Below are 25,500 nucleotides of genomic sequence, written 5' to 3' on the forward strand. Positions count from 1 at the left end.
TCGATAGTAGATTAGAATTCTCATTGCCGAGGCGTCGCTGTCTACTTAGATTGAAATTACGGTAATTTTGAAACCATTATTTCACCCCGATTCGTCCCTCGCACATGGATCCATGGGTTGGATCACCGAAATTATTTTTTTATTAATTTTCGCTTCGCCATAGGGGTACCGGCATTCCGAACAGGTGAGGACGAAGGGTTTAAGGTAAGTTTCTATACTCCACTCAGGTGTTTGTTTGTGTTGTTGTGCTCAAATGTCTGTTATAAGTTCTGTTTGAATTCCATGGTTGCGTGTGATAACTGTGAATGAGTATGCTATGCATGCATAAATGGAATACTAAATGTTATAGTAATAAATATGACTTACGTGAAATGTACGTTTAAAAAATGAGGGAGTAAGGAGAGAGTTACTTTGACCAGTTAGTTGAAGATAGGAAAAATTGGTGTAATGGAGGAATGGGCAGATGGATAGGGAATTCAAGGGAGTTTGGTGGCATCGTGGAAGAGATATATACTGGTTCTTTGGGGCGACACCTTGACGACAGCTATTTATTGATCTTTCGAGGCGACACCGTGGCAACGGTTATCTACTGGTCCTTTGGGGTGACACTGCGACGACGATTATCTACTGGTCCTTCAGGGCGACACCGTGTAAACGGTATATAGATCCTACAGGGTGACACCTCAAAAGGGGTTTATTGATTCTTCAGAATCAAAAGTTCATGGTTAGCCATGGCTTGATCTAGTGGCGAACAGGTACATAGTATCATAAAGTTGGAGTATGCTAGGATAGTGAATAGGGAAGCTTATCAGGGCATAAAAAGGGAGGTTATTGTATGACTTGCACGATGAGTAGTTTGACAAGATGATCATGGTGCATCTAAAAACGCGGGTAAGCGTGCTAAATAAAGGATCGCAAAAATGTGAAGATAATTGGAACTAGTAAAAACGTTTTAAACGTGATATATGTGAAAGGAAGGGGTATTTCCTTCAAGGTATTCTTAAATAAGTATTCGTCATTAAAAGTCTGCCATAGTTGATGTAGAACCATCATTGGCTAAGTGTTTACGAAATGGTTCATCAAATTTGAAATCCTAAATGGTAATTGATAAAGAGATCGCTAGAAAATTCGTACGTCTACCAAGGACCACTTCGAAGGGGATGTCCGCCCAAAGCTGACTGATTGATAAAGTTCGGGAGAGATTTACAAAGAAAGAGGATGTTCGTCAGAACTATATAGCGCTGGTAAGTCTATTTGGGACTATCTAATGTGGAAGTCCGCCAAGGGAAACCCAAGAAAAAATTAGTCCATCGAGAACTATCAGTTATAGGGAATATCTTAGTAGAGTGGTTTAAAGTGCAAAAGTTCCTATGAGGCTATTTTGCAAGTTCAAGTCCATAAGGAAATAGGTGCTTATTTATCAGTCAAGTCTTAAATTTCAAGGCCTCAAATGAGAGTACTATTAAATGGGTTTTCCCTAAAAGCTGGGCTTTTACACAGGCTAAGTCGTAAGAAGATGATTGTTGGGGTAATAGAGTAAGTCCAAATTAAGTTCAAAATGGAATGAAAGGGGTTAGGAAAGAGTCCATCGTGTGGCAAGATGTCTGCATGTCTGCTAGTTGTTGAAACAAGTCAACATAGCTGCACATATGGTTATCTAGTGGTGAGTTAAATCAGGAAGGTAAAATGGAAGTTTGAGTTGAAGCTAGATAGAATTAAGTCCGAGAAAAGGATTACCGGGAAGAGTACATTTAGTACTAAATTAGTTGACATGTCTATTAATGAGTTATATAGCGGAAGTATGGGCATTGGCAACGCTAGTCAAACCGCAAAATCTCCTTAAACACACAAGGAGTTTTAATTCTATGCATAAAATCTTACATTTCCGAAAATTTAAGAGTTTCCCATAAATATTGATGTACAAGATTTCACTAAGTTTAGCTGAACTTATACATGTACTGTCTTGTATGCAGGATAAATGAATGACTAGAGGTTAATGTGGAGGGACCAAGCTAGACACCGCCAAAATCTCTCGAAGGGCACAGTAGCTATTTCATGCATATAGAGGGGCACCCTTAGAGGCTACGCCTCGGGGATTAATTAAGTGTATCTGTAGTAAATTCTCAAGTTATAAATTGTAAATAATTATTCATGCTTAATATGGTAGAATGACAGTAAGAACTAAGTACTTGTATGTTAAAGAATATAATAGGGGTTTGAAATTTGAAATTTTATTACCCATGGAATTAAGGTTGAATAGTAGAAAATGGATGTATAATTTGGTATTGTTTAAGTCTGTAAGTAAATTGGGTTAATTGAGACACTTGATACCCGGACCCGATGATCAAGTCGGGTATAAAGTGTTACATTAATTATAAATCATTTGAGCTCTCATTGCATATGTTCAATCGGTTCCTCTACTAGCTCGTTGAAATTAGAAATGAATTGCATTTAGAATAAAAAAATAACATAAATGGATAGAAATGATAAAGTTAAATGAATGAGTGGCATTAGAAAATGAATGTGGCTTCTCATTAAGTGTGGAAATAACCTGAGAATTAATTTAAGTTTTTTTGAGATATTATTTAAGTAAATAATTGAAGTTCAAAAATGGAATTAAATTAATTGATCATTGTGAATCTTTTGAACATGAAAATTAAATATATTTTCATTGAAATTCTTTTATAATAAAGTTGTTATAACTTTAACGAAATTAGAATTGGGTTAAGAAAATTATTTAATTGAAAAATTAATTAATTAAAATTAATTTAATAAATAATATTTTATTTTGGGAAATAGAAAAACATGTAGTGGGTTGGATTAAATTATAAAAAGTTGGGTTAAAAGTCTAGGAAGCATATATAATTGGACCCAGTACAAGAAAGGCCCGAAGTCCCTCATAATAAGTATGAGGGGTGACAACCCTAGTATAATTAACTAGGGTTAGCTGCCCTTCTCTCGTAGTAGAACTAGGAGACTTGTTTTTCTATCATATACGTATTATTTGTATTCTACTAGTTCAACCAAGATTCTTCTATATCTCTTGATAAATAAATGGCACTGGTATAGCAATTTGTACATAATTTTTCAATACTATTGTTCTTCCTGAAAATAGTGAGAATTTATTTCTAAGTATAAATTATATTTTCTAGGATAACAATTTTACAAGTTCCTATAGAGAGACTAACTTTCCTACTGAAGGTAAGAAAATTATTTCATGTTCTGTCTTCGATTTGTGATTGTTCGAGTCCACATTCGAAGTGATTCGTGGTACAAGAATAACAGATAAGGTCGTTCGATTGAAAGCCGAGAATGTCTAAGATCTGTCTAGAGTAAAGCACATGTACTTTTCAAAAAAAGTTTATTGTTATAAATATCACAAATTGACTCAATTTTCAAAATTTTAATTTTCTACTATGATAGAAATTTATTTTTAAACCGGATTTTTTCCAGCAAACTCATATTCTGTTTGAACATTCTCCTTAATTACCACCGCCTCCTAACTAACTTAAGCATGAGAAAGCATCCTAGAACACAAGCTCTGATACCCTTATAATTTAATTTTTGTATTGCAAACTCTCAAACGTTTATAGAATAAAATGACCACGACCAGGGTCGGCCCTGGGCAGCTGCACTTGAAGGTTGTTTTGAAGTGCAACCGCCCAGGGCCCAAAAAAATTATTTATTTAACGTGGAATTTTTTTAAATTAAAATAAATTAATTTACATAGGGTTTTCATTTCTTAGCCATAAATACTTCATCTTTTAACTTATTGGCTTCTCCAAACCTCCTCTAATTCCCAAATTCCAACTTCTACCATTAAAGTTGATTTTTTTTCAAGTTTCCTCAAAAAATCAACCGTTACTAGCATTCAACTTTCTTTATTTTCTCATAACCATGGCAATGGGAGAAATTTTCTACAAATTAAATAGGGCCAAATTTGATTTGAGTAATACATCATTCATTGGTCATTAGCATCAATCAATTGAACTTATTAATTTTTACTTTATATTTGAGAGATTGAGAGCCTCCTATCCTCGGTCTGTCGAATCTACCATTGTTGCAAGTATAATTCTCCCTCCTTCCTCTATTTTCTTGTAATTTTTTCATTCTTAATTTGATGACATTTTTGGTTTTTAACTAATAAAATTATTAAGCCATCCTTATATTTAGCTTCTCCCCCTAATTCCTTTTTTGATGAACCATAGTATAGTATACTACTACATACCCTTTCTTTATGACTTTATGTGATTGGAATTTTAATTGTTTTTGTTACTTATTTAATTTTTTAGTTGCATTTTCCTCACAAATAATTGGATATTGTTAATTACAATGTCTATTTTTAATTGATTATTATAATTATATTTACAGAATTCCAGTGACTCGATTTGACTTTTGAAATTAGCAAATGTGAAAGCAAATATTCAACTTGGAATTCTTCTATCAAGTGTTATTTTCTTGTGTTACTTGAGTATATGATTTATCTTTTATATAATGTTGCCTAAAAAGCATTTATCTGGAAATGAAAAAAAAGGAAAAAGAGAAAACGTGATGAAGAGTTAAAAAAATCACAACAAAGTGCTATTGATAAATTTGTTTTTTAAAAAGTAGTTTTTAATAAAAATTTGGATAAATCAAATTAAAGTTTGCATAATGAAGTCAATGAGAGTGATGAAATTAATGATCTAAATAAGCCTAATGATGTGCCAAATGTATCCAATATTGAAAATTTTGGTTTTAATGAAGAACAAACAATTCCTTTTGATATTAGCATTGATGAAGAACAAACAATTCCTTCTTTGGATATTTATGATCCTAGAAATTGGGCTAATCTTGATAACAAAACAAGAGACATTTTAATTGAAAAGGGGCATATAAAAGAAATGAATCTTGATTTTCGTCTCTATAATAATAAACATTTTTCATAAGCTTATTTTTCAAGGAAGTTGAGCAATGGTGAGATTAGCGATAGAAAATGGTTGGTTTATTCCAAACATGTTGATAAAGTGTTTTGTTTTTGTTGTAAGTTGTTCAAATCTATTAGTAACAAAAATTTGTTAGCAAATGAAGGTTTAAGTGATTGGAGGCATATTAGTGTGAGGCTCAAACAACATGAAAACGGTACTAAGCATATGACTAATATGAATACTTGGAATGAAATAAGTGTAAGGTTGGACAAAAATGAAACAATTGATAAAAGCTTTCAAGAACAAATAATGAAAGAGAAAGAGCGATGGAGGCAAGTTTTACTTAGAATATTTTCAGCTGTGAAATGTGTTGCTACTCATAAGTTGGCTTTTTTAGGATCCAATGAAAAACTCTATCAAGATAGCAACGGTAATTTCCTAGGATTGATTGAAACGATTGCAAAATTTGATATGATAATGCAAGATCATGTTAGACGCATTCAAAACTGTGAAATTCATTATCATTATCTTGGGCATAAAATTCAAAATGAGTTGATTTCCCTTTTGGCTGGTAGTGTTAAAAGTTCTATAATTAAGATCATCAAAGAGGCAAAATATTTTTCTATAATTCTTGAGTGTACCCCTAATACTGGTCATCAAGAACAAATGACTTTAATAGTACAATATGTGATTATGTAAACTAATAAAATAAAAATTGATGACTACTTTTTAGAGTTTTTAAAGGTGGATGATACATCTAGATTGGGACTTTTTAATGAATTACAAGATGTTTTGAAGTCTCTTGATCTTAATGTTGATATGTAAAGGGTCAGGGTTATGATTATGGCTCAAATATGAAAGGGAAGCACAAAGGTATTCAAAAGCGATTTCTTAAAATAAACCCGAGAACATTATATTTGCCTTGTGCTTGTCATAGTCTGAATCTTACTCTTAGTGATATGACACATTCTTGCATCAGAGCTATTTCATTTTTTGGAATTATTCAACGCATATATTCATTATTTTCGAGTTATACAGAAAGATGGAAAATTTTGCTTGACAATGCCCCTAAATTAACTGTAAATTTTTTATTTAATACTCGTTGGGAGAGTTGAATTAAAAGTGTTAAAGCTATTAGATTTCAAACTCCCCAAATAAGATTGGCTTTGTCGGAATTATATGAATCTTGTAATGATGCAAAGTCGGAGAGTTTGGTAAATGTACTTGGGAGTTTTGAGTTTTTGCTTGGTATGGTAATTTGGTATGATATTTTTTTTGTTATAAATATGTTGAGCAAGAAATTGCAATCTAAGTTTATGTGCACTGACACCCACCATAAAGCAATTAGAAGATGTATTGTCATATTTTGAAAAGTATAGAAATGAAGGTTTTACTTCTAGTATGAATATTACTAAAAGTATTGCACTTGATATGAATGTAGAGCCTACCCTTCCAACAAAGCATCGTGTTATTAGAAAAAAACAATTTGAAGAGAATAACCAATAGGATGCAGAAATTCAGTTGGTTGATAAATTATTTAGAGTTGATTGTTTTTTAGTTATTCCAGACATGGAAATTACTTCTTTGAAGAGCATATTTGAGCAACTAAACACATTTAAAAGTATTTTTGGGTTTTTGTTTGATTCAAACAAGTTAAAGTCATTGGATGAAAATGAATTGAGAGAATGTTGTGTTACTTTTCTATCTACCTTTTCTCATGGTGATTCATCATATGTTGATTTAAATGATCTTTTCTCTAAATTGAAAGTGTTGCAATTTACTTTACTAAATGAATTAATGTTAGCCATTGAAATTCTTGAGTTTGTCAAATATGCAGATTGCTATCTGAATGTTTCAATTGCTTATAGAATTTCTTTTAACGGTCCTTGTGACTGTGGCATCAGCTGAAAGAAAATTTTCAAAGCTAAAGTTAATCAAAACTTACTTGAGGTCATTAATGTCACAAGAACAGTTGAATGGTTTGGCAATTTTATCAACTGAGAAGATTTTTTGGAAAACATTAATGTTGATGTTATCATTAATGATTTTACATCTCAGAATGCTCGTAGAACCTCCTTTTTTTTATAATTTTGTGTTTTTGTAGTTTATGACATAGGAGTAGATTGAATGAAAAATATATATTTTTTTATTTTGTTAGAAAAGTATATTTTTCGCTTAATGTCATAAAATATATTATTTTAATCAAATTATTAATATATGATTTTATTTTATTGTATTTTATTTTATAATTTTAAAAAAAAATCCAATTTATTATTACACTTAAGACCCAAAAATGTCAATAACGGACATGACCACTACCTATCTCTATCCCAAAGTGATTAAACCATATTTAATAAATATTTTTAATTTAAATAATTTTAGTATAAATAAAGTTTAAATATAATATTTTGAAAGGTAAAAATTAATTTTAAAAGTCCAACTAGTCAAACCGAGTAAGAATGAAAGAAAGAAAAGGAAACCGAGTAAGTGAGAAGATGACGATGAAGTTGTATCCCTATGCAGATGAGCTCACTTGAAATTCCATCACACCGTTCACTTGAATGAAATAAATAACCAATCTACCGTGGAATCATAATCATAACAACAAAAATAAACAAACAGCGTAACCACCTTGTAAACACTCAAAACGCTATTGCCAGCAAACACCGCGGAATCCCACGCGCCACCTTTTCCACCGATCTCACTCGCGACCCATGGCGTCCCCCGCGACCATTCCGATGACGACGTCTCAATCTACGGCCGGTGGTGGTACCCAATCACAGCCCCCGATAGCCACGCCCGCGTTTAGGGCGTTCCTCTCGCGCTTCACGTCCTCGATCCGTCAAGGACTCTCCCAACGCCGTCCATGGTATGAACTCATTGATCGGTCCGCCATGGCTCGTCCCGATAATCTAACTGATGCCTATTCCCGGATCCGCAAAAACCTCTCTTACTTCAAAGTCAATTATATAACTCTACTAGTGGTTGTGCTCGCCTTTTCTATCCTATCGCATCCCCTCTCTCTCCTCGTCCTCCTCGGCCTCCTTGCCGCTTGGGTCTTCCTTTACCTCTTCCGACCGTCGGATCAGCCTCTCGTGATCTTCGGCCGTACGTTCTCCGATCGTGAGACGCTTGGCGCGTTGGTGGTGTTGACCGTCTTCGTCGTGTTCTTGACCAGTGTTGGGTCGCTCTTGATCTCCGCGCTCTTGGTTGGCGTCGCTATCGTTTGCATACATGGTGCTTTTAGGGTTCCAGAGGACTTGTTCTTGGACGATCAGGAGCCTGCGAACACCGGATTCCTCTCTTTCCTTGGTGGCGCCGCCTCCTCTGCTGCCGCTGCGGCAGCCCCTGCTGTTGCGTCTCGCGTGTGAACAACAGCTTTCAAGCAGGATGTCCTTATGATTTTTTTACCTTAGCTTGTGGTAAATCAAAAGGATTTACATTTTCCATCTTAGATTAAAATATTCAATTGTTGCTTTACTGTTCTTTGTATGTAGATTTGGATCTGAACTTGAATTACGAGTTAGATTGTCTTGATTTGGATGCTGTATTAGTTTTCTTTCAAATTTTGATTTTGATTTTGATGAGATTAGATTTTGTTTTAAACTGTTTACTATATCATTGTATTTGTATTCATTTCCTATTTATTGATGAGGCTTTATGATAGTTATTTCTGAGGCCAGTGATAGGAATTTATGAAATTTTGGAGGGAATTTCCGGTCAAATATTTCTTAGGTATATGAATATACTAATTGTTGTAGAAAGTCATGTTTTGGTCGTTACTTGTTAGTGAATATAGAGGTCTATGTTGCTTTGAGTCTTCATTTTTCTTGTAGTACATTTGTCTTGCACTTTGCTCGATAAATGTTTAGACATGGATATGGAGATATAACCCTCCAAGTATATGAAAAAGGTTTTGAAAAATTGAACATACTCATGTAGGACGCACTCAAATTCGATAGTCATGCTCAAGTGCAAGTGTCATAGGTGGGGGATTGATGATTGATGGAGGTCTAATTTGGTGCGTTTGTGTTTCATTTGGTTGAAAAGTTGGGGTCAAAATCAAGCTAGTTAGCCAGCTTGGCCTTTACTGTAGCTCTGGTTGCTCCTTAAAGATTCAATGGTGTATTGATTCTAGTTTACTAGAATGTGGGGCATTAATAGCTTGGTTGGTTAACGTTATCAATGATTAGGTTTATGGTTGGTTTAGGGGTGTCATCAATCAACTTGTTCTAGTAATTAAATTTCTGTAGAATTGGAGTTAAAACCATTCCATCTTTGTTTGAAATCGGCATTTCTTATGAGATAAGAGACTCGGTGTTGTTTAAGTATCTGTTATCATGTAATATTGCTAGTACTGATTCAAAATTTCTGTTGTCATCCTCTTGGTTGTGGGGGTTCTGCTTGTGAGTTTATCAGATAGGATTAAGAGTAATAGTTTGCTTACTGATGAGCTTAATGATTTTAATATAATAGCATTCAACTTGTCATCCCACTATTGGACTATTGTCATTGTTTTGCATGATAATGGCTGAAGCAAGCTAGAAAAATGTACGGTAATGCTAATAACTCCTAATTTGACAGCCCTGTCCTCCGGACTAAGTATTTGATGATTAGATTGGAAGTCTTTGGCAAGATGCAAGAAGGTTTTGTTTCTTGATTTATTAGAATGTTAATGTTTTAAGGCATAAATAAGTGTTGGTGTTTGGTACACTGCTAGTGGAATATTTTAATTCAAATACGACCACATGTCACCCTGCTGCATACCATATATTGGCCTGAACTGACCGAAGGGTTTTGTTTTTTGGTCTTCCATGTTCACAGTGTCTCTATTCTTTGCGCGTAATATCATTTCTGTGGCATTTAAACATGGTTCTGCTGGCTATTGTTAGAGCAGACTTGGGGTTTATTTATAGTGAAGCAGCTAAAATAGAAATTGTTTTCTTCTGGTTGCTCTCCCTCTTTAACATGAACATCCTCATTAGCTATGCTAAGAGTCGGTTTTCATGCTTTGGGTGGTAAAAAGAGGTTACAATGACTATGGACGCTAGCCATTGTGTTACTGGCCAACAGGGTGTGTACGCATGGCTTCAAGATGAATATATGTATGGTTCACTACAATAAAGTTAAGCATAAGCAGTGTAATGAGTACAGGATCTGCATGTAGTGGTTGCAAGGAATATTTTCCTGCTCACATCTGCATTTCTTGGCTGGATGGTTGGGTAGATACTAGGCATCGGCTGTAAATACCGTGATATGATTCCAATTTCACTTCTCAAATAGTTATTTTTAACCCTTGTAATTGTGGTTACCATCCATTGTTCCACATTCAAATAGTTATTTATAACCCTTGTACCATGAATGTGGCTCAGTTGACTGATTCAAAACCTATTCATGTCTACGTCAAACTCGTAATGTCAAGAAAGTTTACAACCATCTCTAACTCTAGAATTCAAGTGCACATCTGTCTCAATTGGCCCCTTATTGCGAATATGACCTGTCTTGTATGATGAAGAGCCTTCAATGGTTGTCGGTGCTTAATGGTATTAGCTAGGTAAAAGTACTACAAACCCCATGCCCTATACCTTGGATTGAATTTTATTTCCTCTATTTTAAAAAAGGTAAATTAGCGCTGGATATGAGTAAGCAAAATATATAAGGTATAATTACATATTTAACTCTCAACCATTACACATTTATTCAAATTGACCCTTATTTTTTTATTGGAAATAAATTAGAAAATTTTGAAATTAATAAGGTTAAAAGGGTAAAAAAGAATTAGTCAAATTTTTAAAAAAATCAATTAGTCCTCTTTAAAATTTAAAAATTATTAAAAATCATAAAAATTATAATAAAAGTTATATATTTTTTAAAATTATATTTTTTATTAAAAATAACAACACCAACCCAATAAAATTATACTAAGGCCTTTTTGACCCTTTAGCCGTATTAGTTTCAAAAAAATTTTAATATACTTCCAATAAAATAATAGGGGTCAAATCGAATAAATATAAAAATTGAAGATTAAATTTGTTATTATACTTTATATATAAATATCAAATTTTAACAAGAATAATGTACTTATTTTTCTTCAATAGAAAAATGGGATTTTATGGTACTTTTACCATATTATCCATATCCATCTATTTGTATAATTTCAATACTACTGAATTTTGAGTTTTACTTTAGTCAAAATCTTGGTGCATTTCTATTTGTTTGACTATATCCATCTCAACTTATCTAACCCTAAACCCTCCATCTTCTATTTTAATTTCTCCATAACATCCCAAAATCTTGTGCAAAACCATGATGGAATTCAGCTGAAACCAAAGGATGGTGGTGTCCTTACTACTACTCCATTAAACAACTTCAAAGATCAAAACCCACAAAGCAAAGCAAGAAAATGTTGGATTTTTTAATGAAGGAATGTATTGAGATACAAAATATATGAATTATAAACTTCTAATTTTTCATTCCCAACATATCAATTTACACAAGCATCTATGCTTAAATAAGTTGAAAATAAAAAAAATTATAACTTGATAAATCTTGAAACTTGATTAATTTAACTTGTTTTTTCATTGGCTGATTTCAATCTAATCAGCAACCAAAAATATCTTATAAAAAATTATTGTTGTTTCCGCCTCAGTTGGCAACTTGCAAAGGAGCTCGCAGGTGAGCTCTCAAGTTTGGTGAGCTTGCAGTCTTGGTGAGCTCGTAATTCTGGAGAGGTCACAATGCTGGTGAGCTCGCAATTCGCACTATTGATGAGCTTGCAGTTATGGTGAGCTCACAGTCTTGGTGTACTCGCAGTTGTGTAGGAACTGAGTTCGCCATGGATGACCGCTTCGCAACAGACAAAAAAAAAAAAGTTGTTGAATCCAAGCACTCTGTTGACTGTTGTTATTGTGTGTGTATATATATACATATATGCTCTTTTAGTCTCTTTTGCTTCCACTATCTTCCTTTAATTCTTCTAAAGGCTAGCTTTTTATTATTTTCTTGCGTGTTTTTAATCACTGTTTTTGGTCTTGGATTCCTGTTTTTGTATGTAAGTTGAGATCGCTTCGAGATTGTAAAAAAACTAGTCTTATATAGCATGGATCCAGTTTCATCATCACATGACCTTTCTCTTCCACCTCCATTTCATGTACGAGAATTCAATCTTCATCACCATCCCCAGCTTCAACAGTAAGAAAATCACTACCATCATCACCACAACTCTAAAGATGAGCAAAGTGGCAGCAGTAGTGGGGTTAAGAAACGAGATTGGGACGATATCAACAACAACAGCAGCAGGTCAATGTGAGCGGACCGAACGCTGAGGATATATCTCGGTTGGATTTTGCGGCGACGATGGTGGTGGTGGGTGGATTTGACCCGTTAAAAGATTGGTAAAGTAGGCACCGTGAATTTATTTTCAATTTAGATTGTTTTAATTACATGGAAAATAAATAAAACAGGTGAAAAAAAAACTCAAAATTATACATGAATTTTGATTTAATGTGTAATTCTATACATAAATTTTAATTTAGTGCAATTATAGACGTAAAATTTTAATTGTAGTTCAAATGTATACTTAAAATTTTAATTGTGATTTAATCATACAAATTTTAAAAAATAAATACATTAATTTATTTTTGTATTGGATAAATATAAATATTTTTATATTGGATAAAAACATAAAATAATATCATATCAATAATTGTGTTAATAAATTACAAGAATTAGATCAAATCAAAATTTTATGTATAAAATTGCATAAAATCAAAGTTCATATATACAATTGCACATTAAACCATAGTTCATGTATAGTTTGAGATTTATCTAAAAAAATTGATCACATTATCTTTCCATTAAGGGAAAAGGTGAGTAACTATTTTAATTTAGATAATTTTCCTAATGGTGATTAAATTGAATAATTAAGTGACCAAAATATAAATAACATTATTTTAAAGTGATTAAGGAGATAATTTATCTAAATTAAATTATAAAATTTGATGCATTATTTTAAATTTGATATTTGCATATAAATATATATTTTATTGGGCTTAATTGAAGTATATTTGTATATATATAATTAAGCAACTAAAAATTAGAATGTAAATATATAAAATATATTTTAAAATATTGATAAAATTAAAACGATTCACAGTGTATACATAAATATATATATATATATAAACAATACATTAATATCTTTTTATTATTAAATCTTGACAGTAAGGGTGAATGTTCGACCGAATTGAATGAAAAAATTTTGAGTTAATCGAGTTGACGAATCTTATTTTATCATCCTAACTCGATTTGAAATTTTCTCAAATTGATTCAAGTGAGATGAAATTTGAATCAAATTGAATTAAATATATTTGTTCGAGTTAAATTAAAAAAAGATTTTAGTGCTTTTTATTTTTATGTAATTTTAAAAAAAAATATTTTTCTTTAAAGTTTTTAAAAATGATTATACAAAAAAAAATTGAAGTGAACAAATAAAAGCAACAAATGAAAAAAAAACAGAATTTTGATTTTTGGGGATAAAGGGGGAGAAATCAAAGTTTTTTTGGGGGATTTTGATTTTTGGGAGTAAAAGGGAGAGACAAAGTAAAAACTTTTGGAGGTAAGGGGGATAAAAAAATTTGTGGGGGATTTAATTTTTGGGGTAAAGGGGGTTGGGGTTGGGGTGGGGTAGTTTAATATCCAGTTTATTCAAATTATTCAAATTCGAAAACTCAAGTTGATTCGAATTCAAAATTCGAAAAAAATAATTCAACTTGACTCGATTAACTCAATGAATTCAATTAACCCGATTTGAATAATTTGAAATTCAATTTTTTTTCAATTTTTTCGAGTCGATCGAATTTCGCTCACCCATACTTGATAGTATCAAGTTTTACAGTTAAAAAAAGGATATGGATCTTTTTAATTTTTTAAAAGAAAATACTTATAATTTACATAAATATGACATACAATACAAGCAATAAATAAAACACTACAATCTGATGCATAAATGTTACTATCTATAAAAAAAAGCTCAAATAAAGGAAAAATGACAAATTGGTAGTAACCGCAATACTAGAAGAATTCAAAAAATTTTAGAGATGCATCACTAATCAACTACTATAATAGCCCGATTTTAGCAAAACCAGAACAGAAGTTTTGGGACCACAAATCTGACGAGTAAATTAATATATTATTATTTTAATGTTTATGATATGTTAGTAGGATTGTATACAAATTTCGTTAAGAAATTTTGACATTTGCATGCTTAATTAAGTGAAAAGGACTGAATCGTAAAAGGTGAAAAAGTAGAGTTTTATAAGTTAGCGGTATCAAATAGCTATAAAAATTTAATGTAAGAGGACTTAGATGATAAATAAACCATTTATATAGTTAGTGGATATTCAAGTATTGGTTTTATTGAAATTATGAATGTTTTTAAAGGGCAAAATGGTAAAATGGTAAATAAAGATAAATTTTAATAAGTAAAAAGTGTCATTATCTTCAAATTGTTTCTTCTTCAATCGATTCTTCTAGGGGGAGAATATCTAGGGTTCGACTACTTCATTTTTACTTGCATGATATGTATTTCTGTAATACCCCAAACCCGGCTTAGACGTTATAGTCGAAATTGGAAGTGTTACGAAGAAATTTAGAAATCTGTCTTTTCTTTTAAAACATTGTACCTTTTTACTTTAAAGAATCTGTCGTTATATTCATTATTAAGACCATCAATTGTTTTCTCTTTCAAGTAAAACGATAATTTGCAGCGGAAGTTTTTCAGAAGTCGTTATATCTTGAAAACCCAATTTGTATTTTCAAACATTCGATTGCGTAAAATAGTTGTTTTGTTGAGCATCGCATGAATCTTAATCAAATCCAAAAAATAAAAGAAAACCAAAAGTTCAGAGAGTCCCATATTTACAAAATTCTCGAGAAAAACCAGAAAATTAAATTAACTATTAGGTAAAACAGTTCACGTACTAGTGGTCACTGCTAAGCCTTCGTCACTCCGACCCGCCTATGCCTAAGGATTACCTGATCAGACAGACAAAAAGATGCGAGTTTTCAAAAACTCAGTGTGTAACTCAATGGAAACATACATACATGTAAACTCAGATTTCTCACATAACAAAACAGATACGGACCTAAATCTTTAACAGAATTAGATTATAACAGAATCATGTAGATATGCAAGGTCCTACCCCCATTCTTTATACACTAACGTCGACCATCCCAACACACCACGTAGGGTATAAAACACCCACCATCCCTACATATAACATAGTGTCCACAAGACACTTATCAGAATAAATCGCATCCATGCTGCTAGTATATTGGCGAAATGTCACCTCACAGAATACTTTTTCCACATATACATGTTCCACCCTATACACAGATATAGATAACAAATCAATAGATATATCAGAATTAACATGACTCGCATGCTCGAATACAGATGTTACATATGTCTATACAGAACAGTTAGATCATACATATTGTACTTCTTAGTATTCAAACCAGTCTATTAGAATAGCAGATTTCATGCATTAGGGTTTATTTTGCCCTTACCGACCCTACAAAAGGCCCACAATAGATCGGAATGACGTGTGCGACCCTAGAGAAAAATACTGAATTTTAGGCTCACCAACCCGTGTAGCCTATACGCCCAAATTGGCCCTGCCCGTGTGACCCACATGGCTTGGCCCACGGCCCATACGCCCATATTAGCTTAGGCCATGTGACCCACACGGCCACACACTCGCCCGTCACACGGCCGTGCCGGGCACAATCTTGTGTTACGTCGATAGGCCAGTTTTGCGACTTTCGCCAAATGATAGTTTCTCACGTTTTTGTTACACACTTGACTCAATTCTGATGCAAAAGCAATCTAGAGACCGCCGACACCTAAAAACAGCATTACAACGCCCCAATTTTAGTAAAATTTACGAAACTTACACACGAAACCATTCCAAAACATAGTCTTACAATAGCGTCAAATGTATTCGTACACTTACTGACAATGAACCAGAAACACCCGGCACTCAATTCGCTGAAGAAACACCAATTGTATTTTTCCTTTCCCCTAAACAAGAATTGACGAGATTTAACGAGAATCCCCAATAAACACTAACTAAGAAATAGTAAAACCACGCCTACCCAAGCTTACCAAAACCAACAAAATAGAGATTTGCACAAAAGATGAGGTTGAACGACAAAAGGGTAACCCCCGATTTTTGGTTTGAAACGCAAGAGGAAAGGAAGAAGAAAAAGAAAGGAAATTGTGTAGAAAAGGAAAAAAGAATAGAAAACTAACGTGAAATCAAGAAGGTACTTTTTTTTTGGAAAAAAATTTAATATTAACAAAATTAATTAATTAAAATTTGGAAAAAAAATTAAAATCATCTATTAACTCCCCCACTAACAACATAATCCCACCAAATCCGACACCTCAATCTACATCTAACTACCTCAGAATTTTAACTCCACCGAACCTCTGTCAGACAATCGAAGCAACAATTATCATCTAAGCTCACACGAGGATTCGAACATGAAACCTTTGGGCAAGCTAACACCTTACCACTTAAACCAGCAGACTCATTCTAATATGGTTTGACTAGAAATAAAATATAAGCCAAACGGCCCAGGAATAGGCTAGGATTAAAAATAACATATTTTCCAAAAGTAGGACTTGAACTCAAGACCTCAAACACACAATGACAACATTTAGCCACTGAATCAGATACACATTTGTGACAAATTTCACAAAAAAAAGTTAAATAAATCAGGGCATTACAATTTCGATTCTGTTTTTAATGATTTTTATGTTTTTGGGATCGTTGTAGCTTAATCTAGCTAGCCTAGGGACTAATTTGTAAAACTGTTAAAAGTTTAGGGTTTTCCATGAACATGTTTGAATGATTTTTGAAGTTTAATGAAAGATTATGATTCCTTGTTGATAAATAAACAAGTTTTGGAAAGTGATTTTTGATGAAATTGTTATTTAAGGACTTATTTGTAAAAATGATAAAAGTACATGATGAAATTGTAAAATGATGGTTTATATGTGTTGGTAGATGTCTGTAGTGCATTCGGCTAGCATAAAATGTGGATGAAATTGCTTAAGTTTCAATTTACGAGCATAATGACTAAGTGTAAATAAGTTAAAATATTAGGAGCAAAAGTGTAATTTTTCAAAAGTATAAATTTTGGACTGAATTAAATAGTATGAGTATTAAATAGATTGAATTTGCTGATATAGATCAAGATAAACCTCGTACGGATCTAGATCGAGGAAAAGCTAAAGCCTTAGATTAATTGATCTTATTTCGACGTCTTTGTAATCGAGGTAAGTTCGTATGTTTAAATAATCTTTTAATGTTATTTTGATTCATATTTCATTTTTCTACTTATCATATAAATAAATGGTGGAAATCCAACAATGTTACGATGATTATCGAGCCCTGTTTGAACCTTAGGAATATATAGGATACAAATGACATGTCATTAGGGTTACCATGTTTCGGGTGCTAGTCTTAAATGTCCTACCAATGGCTGAGGTCCTGCAATTGTTGCAGATGCTCATTAGCTTGTGTGAGATGCATTGTATAGCTTACATTCCAATCGTCATCTTGTGTAAGCAGACCCATTCTACAGCTCGTATGAGCTATAATGTAAAGGAAGAGGAAAAGGAAAGGTTACGACCATATGTTTTGCACACTTTGTGTGAGCTTTCCTATGTATCCGATGTTATTCTAAATGGTTTAATGGGTATTAAAAGGGAAGGAACGATAAGTATTCCAATGACTTATGTCATGAAAACTATGAATAGGAATGAAAATGAAATGTTCAATGAAAGTATGTTTATGTTCATGAATTTGATGATTTCAAGTGATGTTGTTCATGTATAATGACTTATCTTATGTTAATTCAAGTGAATTATGAATTGATGCACTAACATGTGTTGTTGATGATGCTTAGGCTTGTGCCAAGCTTGTGGTTGAATTGTATCATGTTTAAATTATAAAGTTATGCATTAAAATGGTGAGTTATGTTCATGATTTACGACCTTACTAAGCATTATATGCTTACGTAGTTTTCTTTCCTTTTTTTATAGATTATCAGAAGCTCGATCGGTTCAAAAGCTTGTCGGAGACCTATCACACTATCTAGCGATTATATCGGTAGATTTTGATGTTTTGGCCAAGGTTATAAGGGCATGTATATGTGAATTTGTGTTTGATGACTAGTTGATATGTTTGGCATGTAAATGTTACTTTGGATTATGGAACTTTTGGTGCCTTGTGGTTGTGTGTTAATATGATTAAGTTGATGCATGTTTCAATGGCCAATTTGGTTAGTGATGGTACAATTGCAATGTGGTCAAGTTATGTTATGTTTTGAGATAGAAATGAACTAGTTGAGTATAAATGAATGAAATATGGTCAATTATGTATATGTTTAGGTATGTTTGATTGATTATGATTGAGGTGCCTTATTAGCATATTGGTTGAATGGATTAATGGTCTAGTGAATTGGTCATATTCTATATGTTTTTGTGTGTTTTGGTGATTTGGTCATGACTGCAAATTGCTTGTAGGTACATGTTTGGAATGGGTGATGGAAATGGCTTCATTTTGGCAAATTTCGTGTCCACAGTACCTAAGACATGAGCGTGTGCCTCAGCCATGTGTGACATATGACCATGTGACACGGCCGTGTGTCCCTTGTAAGTTTCAAAGGCATCCAAGTCAGCTAGTTACACGACCTAGCACACGGCTTGGCAAACGAGCGTGTGAGGGCATTTCGAGCGTTACACGGCCTGACACACGAGCGTGTAGCTTGGCTGTTTGACCAAACTCAAAGAGTTACACAGGCATGGACACGGGTTGGGACACGACTGTGTCCTTATTTTGATTGTTACACTACCTGAGACACTGATGTGTGTCTCAGCCGTGTGAGTCACATGGCCTGCCACACAACCGTGTGACCCTTTTAGTTCAATTGTTCTAAGTTTTTCATAAATGTTCCAAATGTTTCTAATTTAGTCTTGAATCGTTTCTAATGTGTTTCTAAGGCCTCGAAGGCTCGTTTAAGGGACGATATGGTTTATGACATGTTTATGTTAAGGTTTGAAATGTATGTTTTAAAGTTACGATTTTATGGTAATGCTTACGATTTTATGGTAATACTCTGTAACCCTATTCTGGTGATGGATACGGGTTAAGGGTGTTACAACCACTTTCATAATAAACACTAATCAACTAAGAAACTGCTGGCAAAAGCCCCAAGAGACCTGTCACATTAATGTTACACAAAGAGTTAAGTCTTAAATGGCCTATCCTCCTTAACATCTAGGAGTCAGGAGCAAAGTCATGAGGTATGTGATTGGGGGAGAGATAAAAGTAAATTATTTGGGAGGCCAAAGTTAAAAAAATTGTATTAAAATGACTTAAATTAAATCTTAAACTTTTAAAAAAGGTTAAAAATACAATTGTTCCATTTAAATAAAAGCTAAAAGGGATTAAATTGAATAATTGGCATTTGGGATGCAATATAATCATAATTATACCACTTAGTCAGGGGGAAAGGCCGTTGCCTCCTTGGCTACACCCTTTCTTAGAGTCATATTTTGTGAACACCATCATAGTGTTGGCAAATTCATGTATATGCTAATGTCACCAGGCTAGAACTTTAGTCTAGCAAACTGCGTGCCTTAGGCGATTCTTTCACTTCAAATTCGTCTAAGTCAACCTAACTCTCATAAAGCGAGAATTCACAAGGGAAATTCTCTAATGAACCAAAGCAAAACAAAAGCAAACTCGAAAGAGAAAGAAGCAACAAAGGAACAAAAAAGCCACAAGAAATAGCACACACCAAGTGTTTGAGTAAATGCTCTCAAATATATTCAACAATATGAATAGAGTGATAACAAATGAGGGGAAAGGCATCTATTTATTGTTGAGCTCCCCAGATCCGACGGTATAGACTGAATTACATCAACAAATGGATTAGTGCTTTCTACAAGATGATAGTCATAAGGGATTTAAACTCTATACAACTTTATCCTTTAGGATTTATAATAATTACCCTTGTAACTCTAGTTTTATTAGAGTGTTTCATTAGGCTACTAAGGCTTCAAGTAGATGGGTTTCTCCATGTGTTCCATGAATCGAGCCAATTCAATTGGGTTAAGTGAGCCCCATTTAATTAGTTGACCTCCATGAGACACTCTGTGTGAATCTGTCACAAGATTTGATCCATGCCCATGACATTCTCCCCACCCATTCTTGTGATGCCTTCGTTGCGTACTCGAAATGACACTAGTTTGACTCGTCTTCAAACTATCTTGATGCCTTAGATGATTCTTGACTAGCTTTTTTGTCAATTAGTTCTGCCCCTTGAAAAATTTGCCTCCACTTTCGTCTTTTCCTAACTTGAACCATTCCTCCCCTTAGTACATTTTGTTTGCAGAAGCTCGTCGCTCTTGCTTGCCCAAATTATGACTTGCCTTGATCGGAATCCCCTTTATCCGCACAAATAAGCTTTGGCACACCCATATTGAAGATTGGGTTAACCTTGAGTATTCCTGCCAACTTTGGTTTGTAAGTCCTTTGGCTTACTTGCTTCAGAACTCTGAAAGGACCATTGTGCCTTTGCCAAGCCAATGGTAAGTCATTATGAAAAACACTAGGAAAATGTTTAAGATATACCTCACTCATTGCATTTTCTCATTTTAACTACCAAGATTGCATCACTACTTTTCCCACAAAGTCTAATGCACAACTCACTTCTCTCATAGGTGGTAGCCTCACTGATAACTCAACAGGCTTCATATCAGTTTTCTGCCCCTCTAGCATTTCTAAGGGGGTCTTTGTAGCACTCCGATCTACCAACTCAAGTTTCTTACCACAATGAACATCCTAGACTAGTTGGATTGCCGAAAATACCTTGGTTCCACCCACCTCTTACGTTTTGACTCACTGACACAAATACATTGTTGTTGTTGAGTATCTAAGATACATATACAATCGACAAAAGGAACCAATAAAGCATTAATATGGTCAAGAAAAGTCAAGCTAAGAACAAAGTCGTAATTATTGGAAAATGTGTCCATATTATAGTAAACATATAATTGTTTTCTATTTATTTAAACGATGAATAAATAAATAAAGTTAATTTCACATTTCACTATTATGTCTTTTGTATTTTTTTCTTTTATATTTTGCATACATAGAGAAATTGTGACAAGCAAATATTAGTTCATTGATTGTCTAAGTTCAAACTAAAGATAAGAGGCATTGTAAGAACATTTACATTGGGAGAAATACAACTTACTTTAGTAGATAATCTAAGTAAGTTCGTAATCTTGAGTTAGTCACTGACCAGGTGTATGCCACTCATATGCTTTGATATAAGTGGATGCTTATGTTCTAAAGATGATTAAGCCCATAGCCGGTATGTTGGGTACATGACTTGTGTATGACGTGGCTTTACTAGCAATAGTGGAATTCATAACTCAATTAAAGAGTTAATGATATCCTCTCATTGGCATTGTGTGGATTGATAAATATGAAACGTGGCCATGGGTTGCTTATTCTCGAACGAGCAATTTATCACAGTTATTCGTTGACAGTGATCATATTAATCATTAAGAAGACACAATGGTGACAATGGGATAAAATAGGATTGTATTAAGTGAACAGATTTAACTCAAATGAATCAAGGATATCATATGAGGGTAACACACACATGACGAGGTCATTGGGCAAAGTAGTTGGATGAATTTCTTTTGTAAAGAGTATACACTAATGAGTTTTCAATCATGGTACTTCTTGTGGACTGACTCCATCATTAAGTAAATTGTAAATGATAAGAATGATGCTTTTGGACATAATTGAAATTACTAGAGCCTAATTGTATATGTCTGATTGGTCCCTCCGCTAGCTCAACAAAAGCTTGATCAGACTACATTTGAATCAGAAGAAAATTTTACGACTTTGGAAATAATTTAATTGAGTCTATTTATTCGATGTGGAATTAAATTAGGTGGTTGTGAGAATTGTTCAATTAGAGAATTTGATTAAAGAATTTTCTTAGAAAATTAATTTGGAAAATCTAAGTGATTTTTAGGAAAATTAATTTTGATCAAGTAAAATTAAATTAATCAAATTAATTAAAATTAATATGATATTTTTGGAAACTAATTTTCAAGTCAGAGAATTGGCCCAATTGATAATTGAACTTGAAAATTGGACCAAAGATCATAAATTGGGCTCGGGAGCCTAAAACCGAGACCAAGACCCAAAATTTAGTCAAATTGGGCTGTGTATGTGAAACTGGGCTGACGGTCCAACCGATGGCTAGACCAAACTGGTTGGGTCATCATTGACTCGGACTGAACCTATAGTAATCGAACCGGCTTTGGATGTCGTAAAGGTGTCACACCTACATCACTGGACATGGCAGTGTCGGTGGCTACAACGACGATGTTCCAGTGGCCAGCGGTAGTTGATCTTCGGTGGTTGAGTAGTGTAATAGTTACACTCCTTTTAAGACTTTACTAGAGAATATGATTTTAGATTAACTATTCCAAAAATAATATTATTTTAGTAGTTTAATGTTAAATTTAATTGAATATTTATCTTAATAGTATTTTATTAATTTAATATTAAAGTGATTATCTTAATATTAAATTTAATTTAATGTTTATCTTGTAGTTAAATATTCTATTATTTTAATAAGATTTAATGTTAAATTTAATCTAATATTTATCATTATACTAATTTAATATTCAAGTTATTAAGTTTAATCATAGTTGAGCTTTCTAAACTTTTCTTTTATAAAGAGAGTTTTGGATCATTATTTTACACATAAATTCAAGAGAAAGTTGTAGGGAGAAAATTCTTTGAAGAGATTATTTCAGAAAATTTCTAGATATATTTCTCTGAGTTACAACTTGACCCAAAAGTTTAGAGAAATTGCAAAATTACTCCATTGGCAATTTTTGTGAAAATTTTTCTGATTCGAAGCGAGCTCACACTCAGTAGACGTGAGCTTGAGGAAAGCGAAGAAGACTACTCAGTTGAAGCGCTCATCATAGACAAATTGAAAATGTACAATTTTGATTATGTGTTTATTACTTTAGATATCACAACCAAGATCTTGTTTTGGAAAAATTTTTAAAACTATATTTTCCCTAATTTTATTTTTTGCTACGTTTTCGAAACTCGTTTTTCCAACAGTAATCATCAAATGAATTACCTTGGAGTCTTCCTTGCCTTTCTATTGACCAATCTGTAGCTAAACTCATTGTGCTACTCCCACAGTTGGGACCTCTTTGGAATTTATAGTCTTGATCTTTTTGGTCGATTTTCTAACTGAAAGACCAAGTTTATCCATGGCTTTCTCTGATATGAACAAGTTTGATTCCCTCGTATCAACAAGAGCACTCCTCTTACGATCTACGATGCCGATGTTCACAAACATCAACCCTTTCTACCTATGATCTCTCTTCACTCTTCCAGAATTGAGTATCATTGACCCAAGCTTTAAATTCTCACTCTCTGGCTTCCCTTCAACTTTTTTACTGATCACGGATATCTTGGATCGTTCTGGACAGTCACACATCTTATACGGGCCACAACATAAGAAACACGCCATTGGCTTCTTTTTATTCTGCCTAACCCTATTAACTTTGGCAAAACTCAACGAACCAAGACTCATCGATGTTTTGTCCAGATTATCATCCATTTTGATGTAAAAAAACACAGGTTGTTTCGGACAATGCCTTACCATATGTAAATTTCCATAAAGGAAGAATTTCACCGACTTTTTCGATTTGTTGTTGGGTTTCTGCTTTCCATTATGTGGTTTCACTTTACCACCATTTTCGTCACTATTCTCAATTTTTCCTTCTTCATCTCCCTCACCATTGCCCTTATCTTTGGGCTTGGAAGACTCAAAGTTGTCTTTTCTCAGAACAAGCTCGATTAAGGATTATGCCACGATCATGGCTTTTAATAATTCTTGGACCCTTTGATGCTCGAAGTCTTGTTTAACCCATCCATAAAGAAGAAAAATGTGTCATTTTCACTCAGATTCGTGATTTGGAGCATCAATTCACTGAATTCCTTCACATACTCCTTAATTGTGTATTGTTGCAAGAATTGAAGCAACTTAGTTCGAGCCTTCTTCTTGGCATATTGTGGGTAAAACTATCCTTGAACTCTTTCTAGAACTCCTCCTAAGTCTCAATTTCGATTTCACCTCGCTTCTCAATTGTGGACCTACAACGCCACCACAAAAGAGCGACATCAATAAAATACATGGAAACAATATTTACCTTACCATCATCATCCTTCATACCCATGGCACGGAAGTATTGTTTAATTTCCTACAAGTTGTCCACTTTCCTTGCGAACCTTGCCCCCTTAAACTTCTCCAGTTTAGGGACATCAATTTTATGGATCAGTGTCACACCCAACACTCATTTACCCACAACCACTCTACAAACAACGAGTTCTACCTTAAGGTCCTCAATTTTTGTGTTCAAAGTCATCATTATGGCTTCATTTTCTTCCTTTATAGCTATCATCCTTGCTTCGAGAGCATCATTCTTTTTCGTTAGCTTACCTATAGTAGTATTGAAGAGCGCTTGCAATGCATCTATATTGGAATTAAGGGCCTCCGTCATATATTCCTTGAACTACTCTTTCATCTGGTCTAACTCATCAATGCGTCCCTCTACTACCTCGAGTGTTTCCTTCACTTCACCTATAGATTTATCAAATGGATTACACGACTTTCAAAATCCAACAACATATCTCTCGATCTGCTATTTTTTCTGTTCTTCTTAGCACAAGTTTCCATTGTGACATTCTGCTTGTTTACTCTTTCCGTCATATCAACCAACACCTTCGAACACTAGCTCTGATACCAATTGTCATGAGATTAGAACTTTAGTCTGGAAAATTGTGCAGCCTTAGGTGATTCTTTTTGTTTCAAATTCGCCTAAGTCAGCCTAACTCTTGAAAAGTGAGAATTCATAAGGGAAATTCTCCAAGGCACAAAAGCAAAGTGAAAGTAAACTTGAAAGAGAAATAAGCCACGAACAAATAGAAAAACCACATAAAAATAGTGCAAACCAAGTGTTTGAGTAAATGCTCTCAAATATATTTAAAAATATGAATGAAATGATTACAAATGAGGGAGAATGTCTCTATTTATAGTTGAGCTCCACTAAATTCAATGATATAGATTGAATTACATCAACAAAGGTGATCAATGTCTATCTACAATATGTGAGTCCTAATGGATTTAAACTCTATACATCTTTATCCCTTAAGATTTATAACAATTACCCTGGTAACTCTAGTTTCACTAGAGTGTTTCATTGGGTCACCAAGGCTTCAAGTAGATGAGCATCTCCATGTGTTCCACGAATTGAACTAGTTCGAGTGATTTAAATTAGCCCCATTTAATTAGTTAACCTCCATGGAATGCTTTGTGTGAATTCATCATAGTTTTTTATCCGCGACTAGTGACACTAAAACATGATTAGAAGCAAAAAAACTAAAACCACCACCACTTTCAA

The 25,500-nt window shown here is 33.6% G+C and overlaps 1 protein-coding gene across 1 annotated transcript; it reads left to right on the forward strand.

Moving 5' to 3' along the window:
* The first annotated feature begins 7,337 nt into the window (after nt 1-7,337).
* Nucleotides 7,338-8,494, forward strand: LOC107899839 (PRA1 family protein B1). Its single transcript, XM_016825588.2, has one exon. The coding sequence runs from the start codon at nt 7,622-7,624 to the stop codon at nt 8,276-8,278; it is 657 nt and encodes a 218-aa protein (XP_016681077.2). The 5' UTR covers nt 7,338-7,621; the 3' UTR covers nt 8,279-8,494.
* The last annotated feature ends 17,006 nt before the right edge of the window (nt 8,495-25,500 follow it).

Source organism: Gossypium hirsutum, chromosome D06, assembly GCF_007990345.1.
Source record: "Gossypium hirsutum isolate 1008001.06 chromosome D06, Gossypium_hirsutum_v2.1, whole genome shotgun sequence".
Classification (NCBI taxonomy): Eukaryota; Viridiplantae; Streptophyta; class Magnoliopsida; order Malvales; family Malvaceae; genus Gossypium; species Gossypium hirsutum.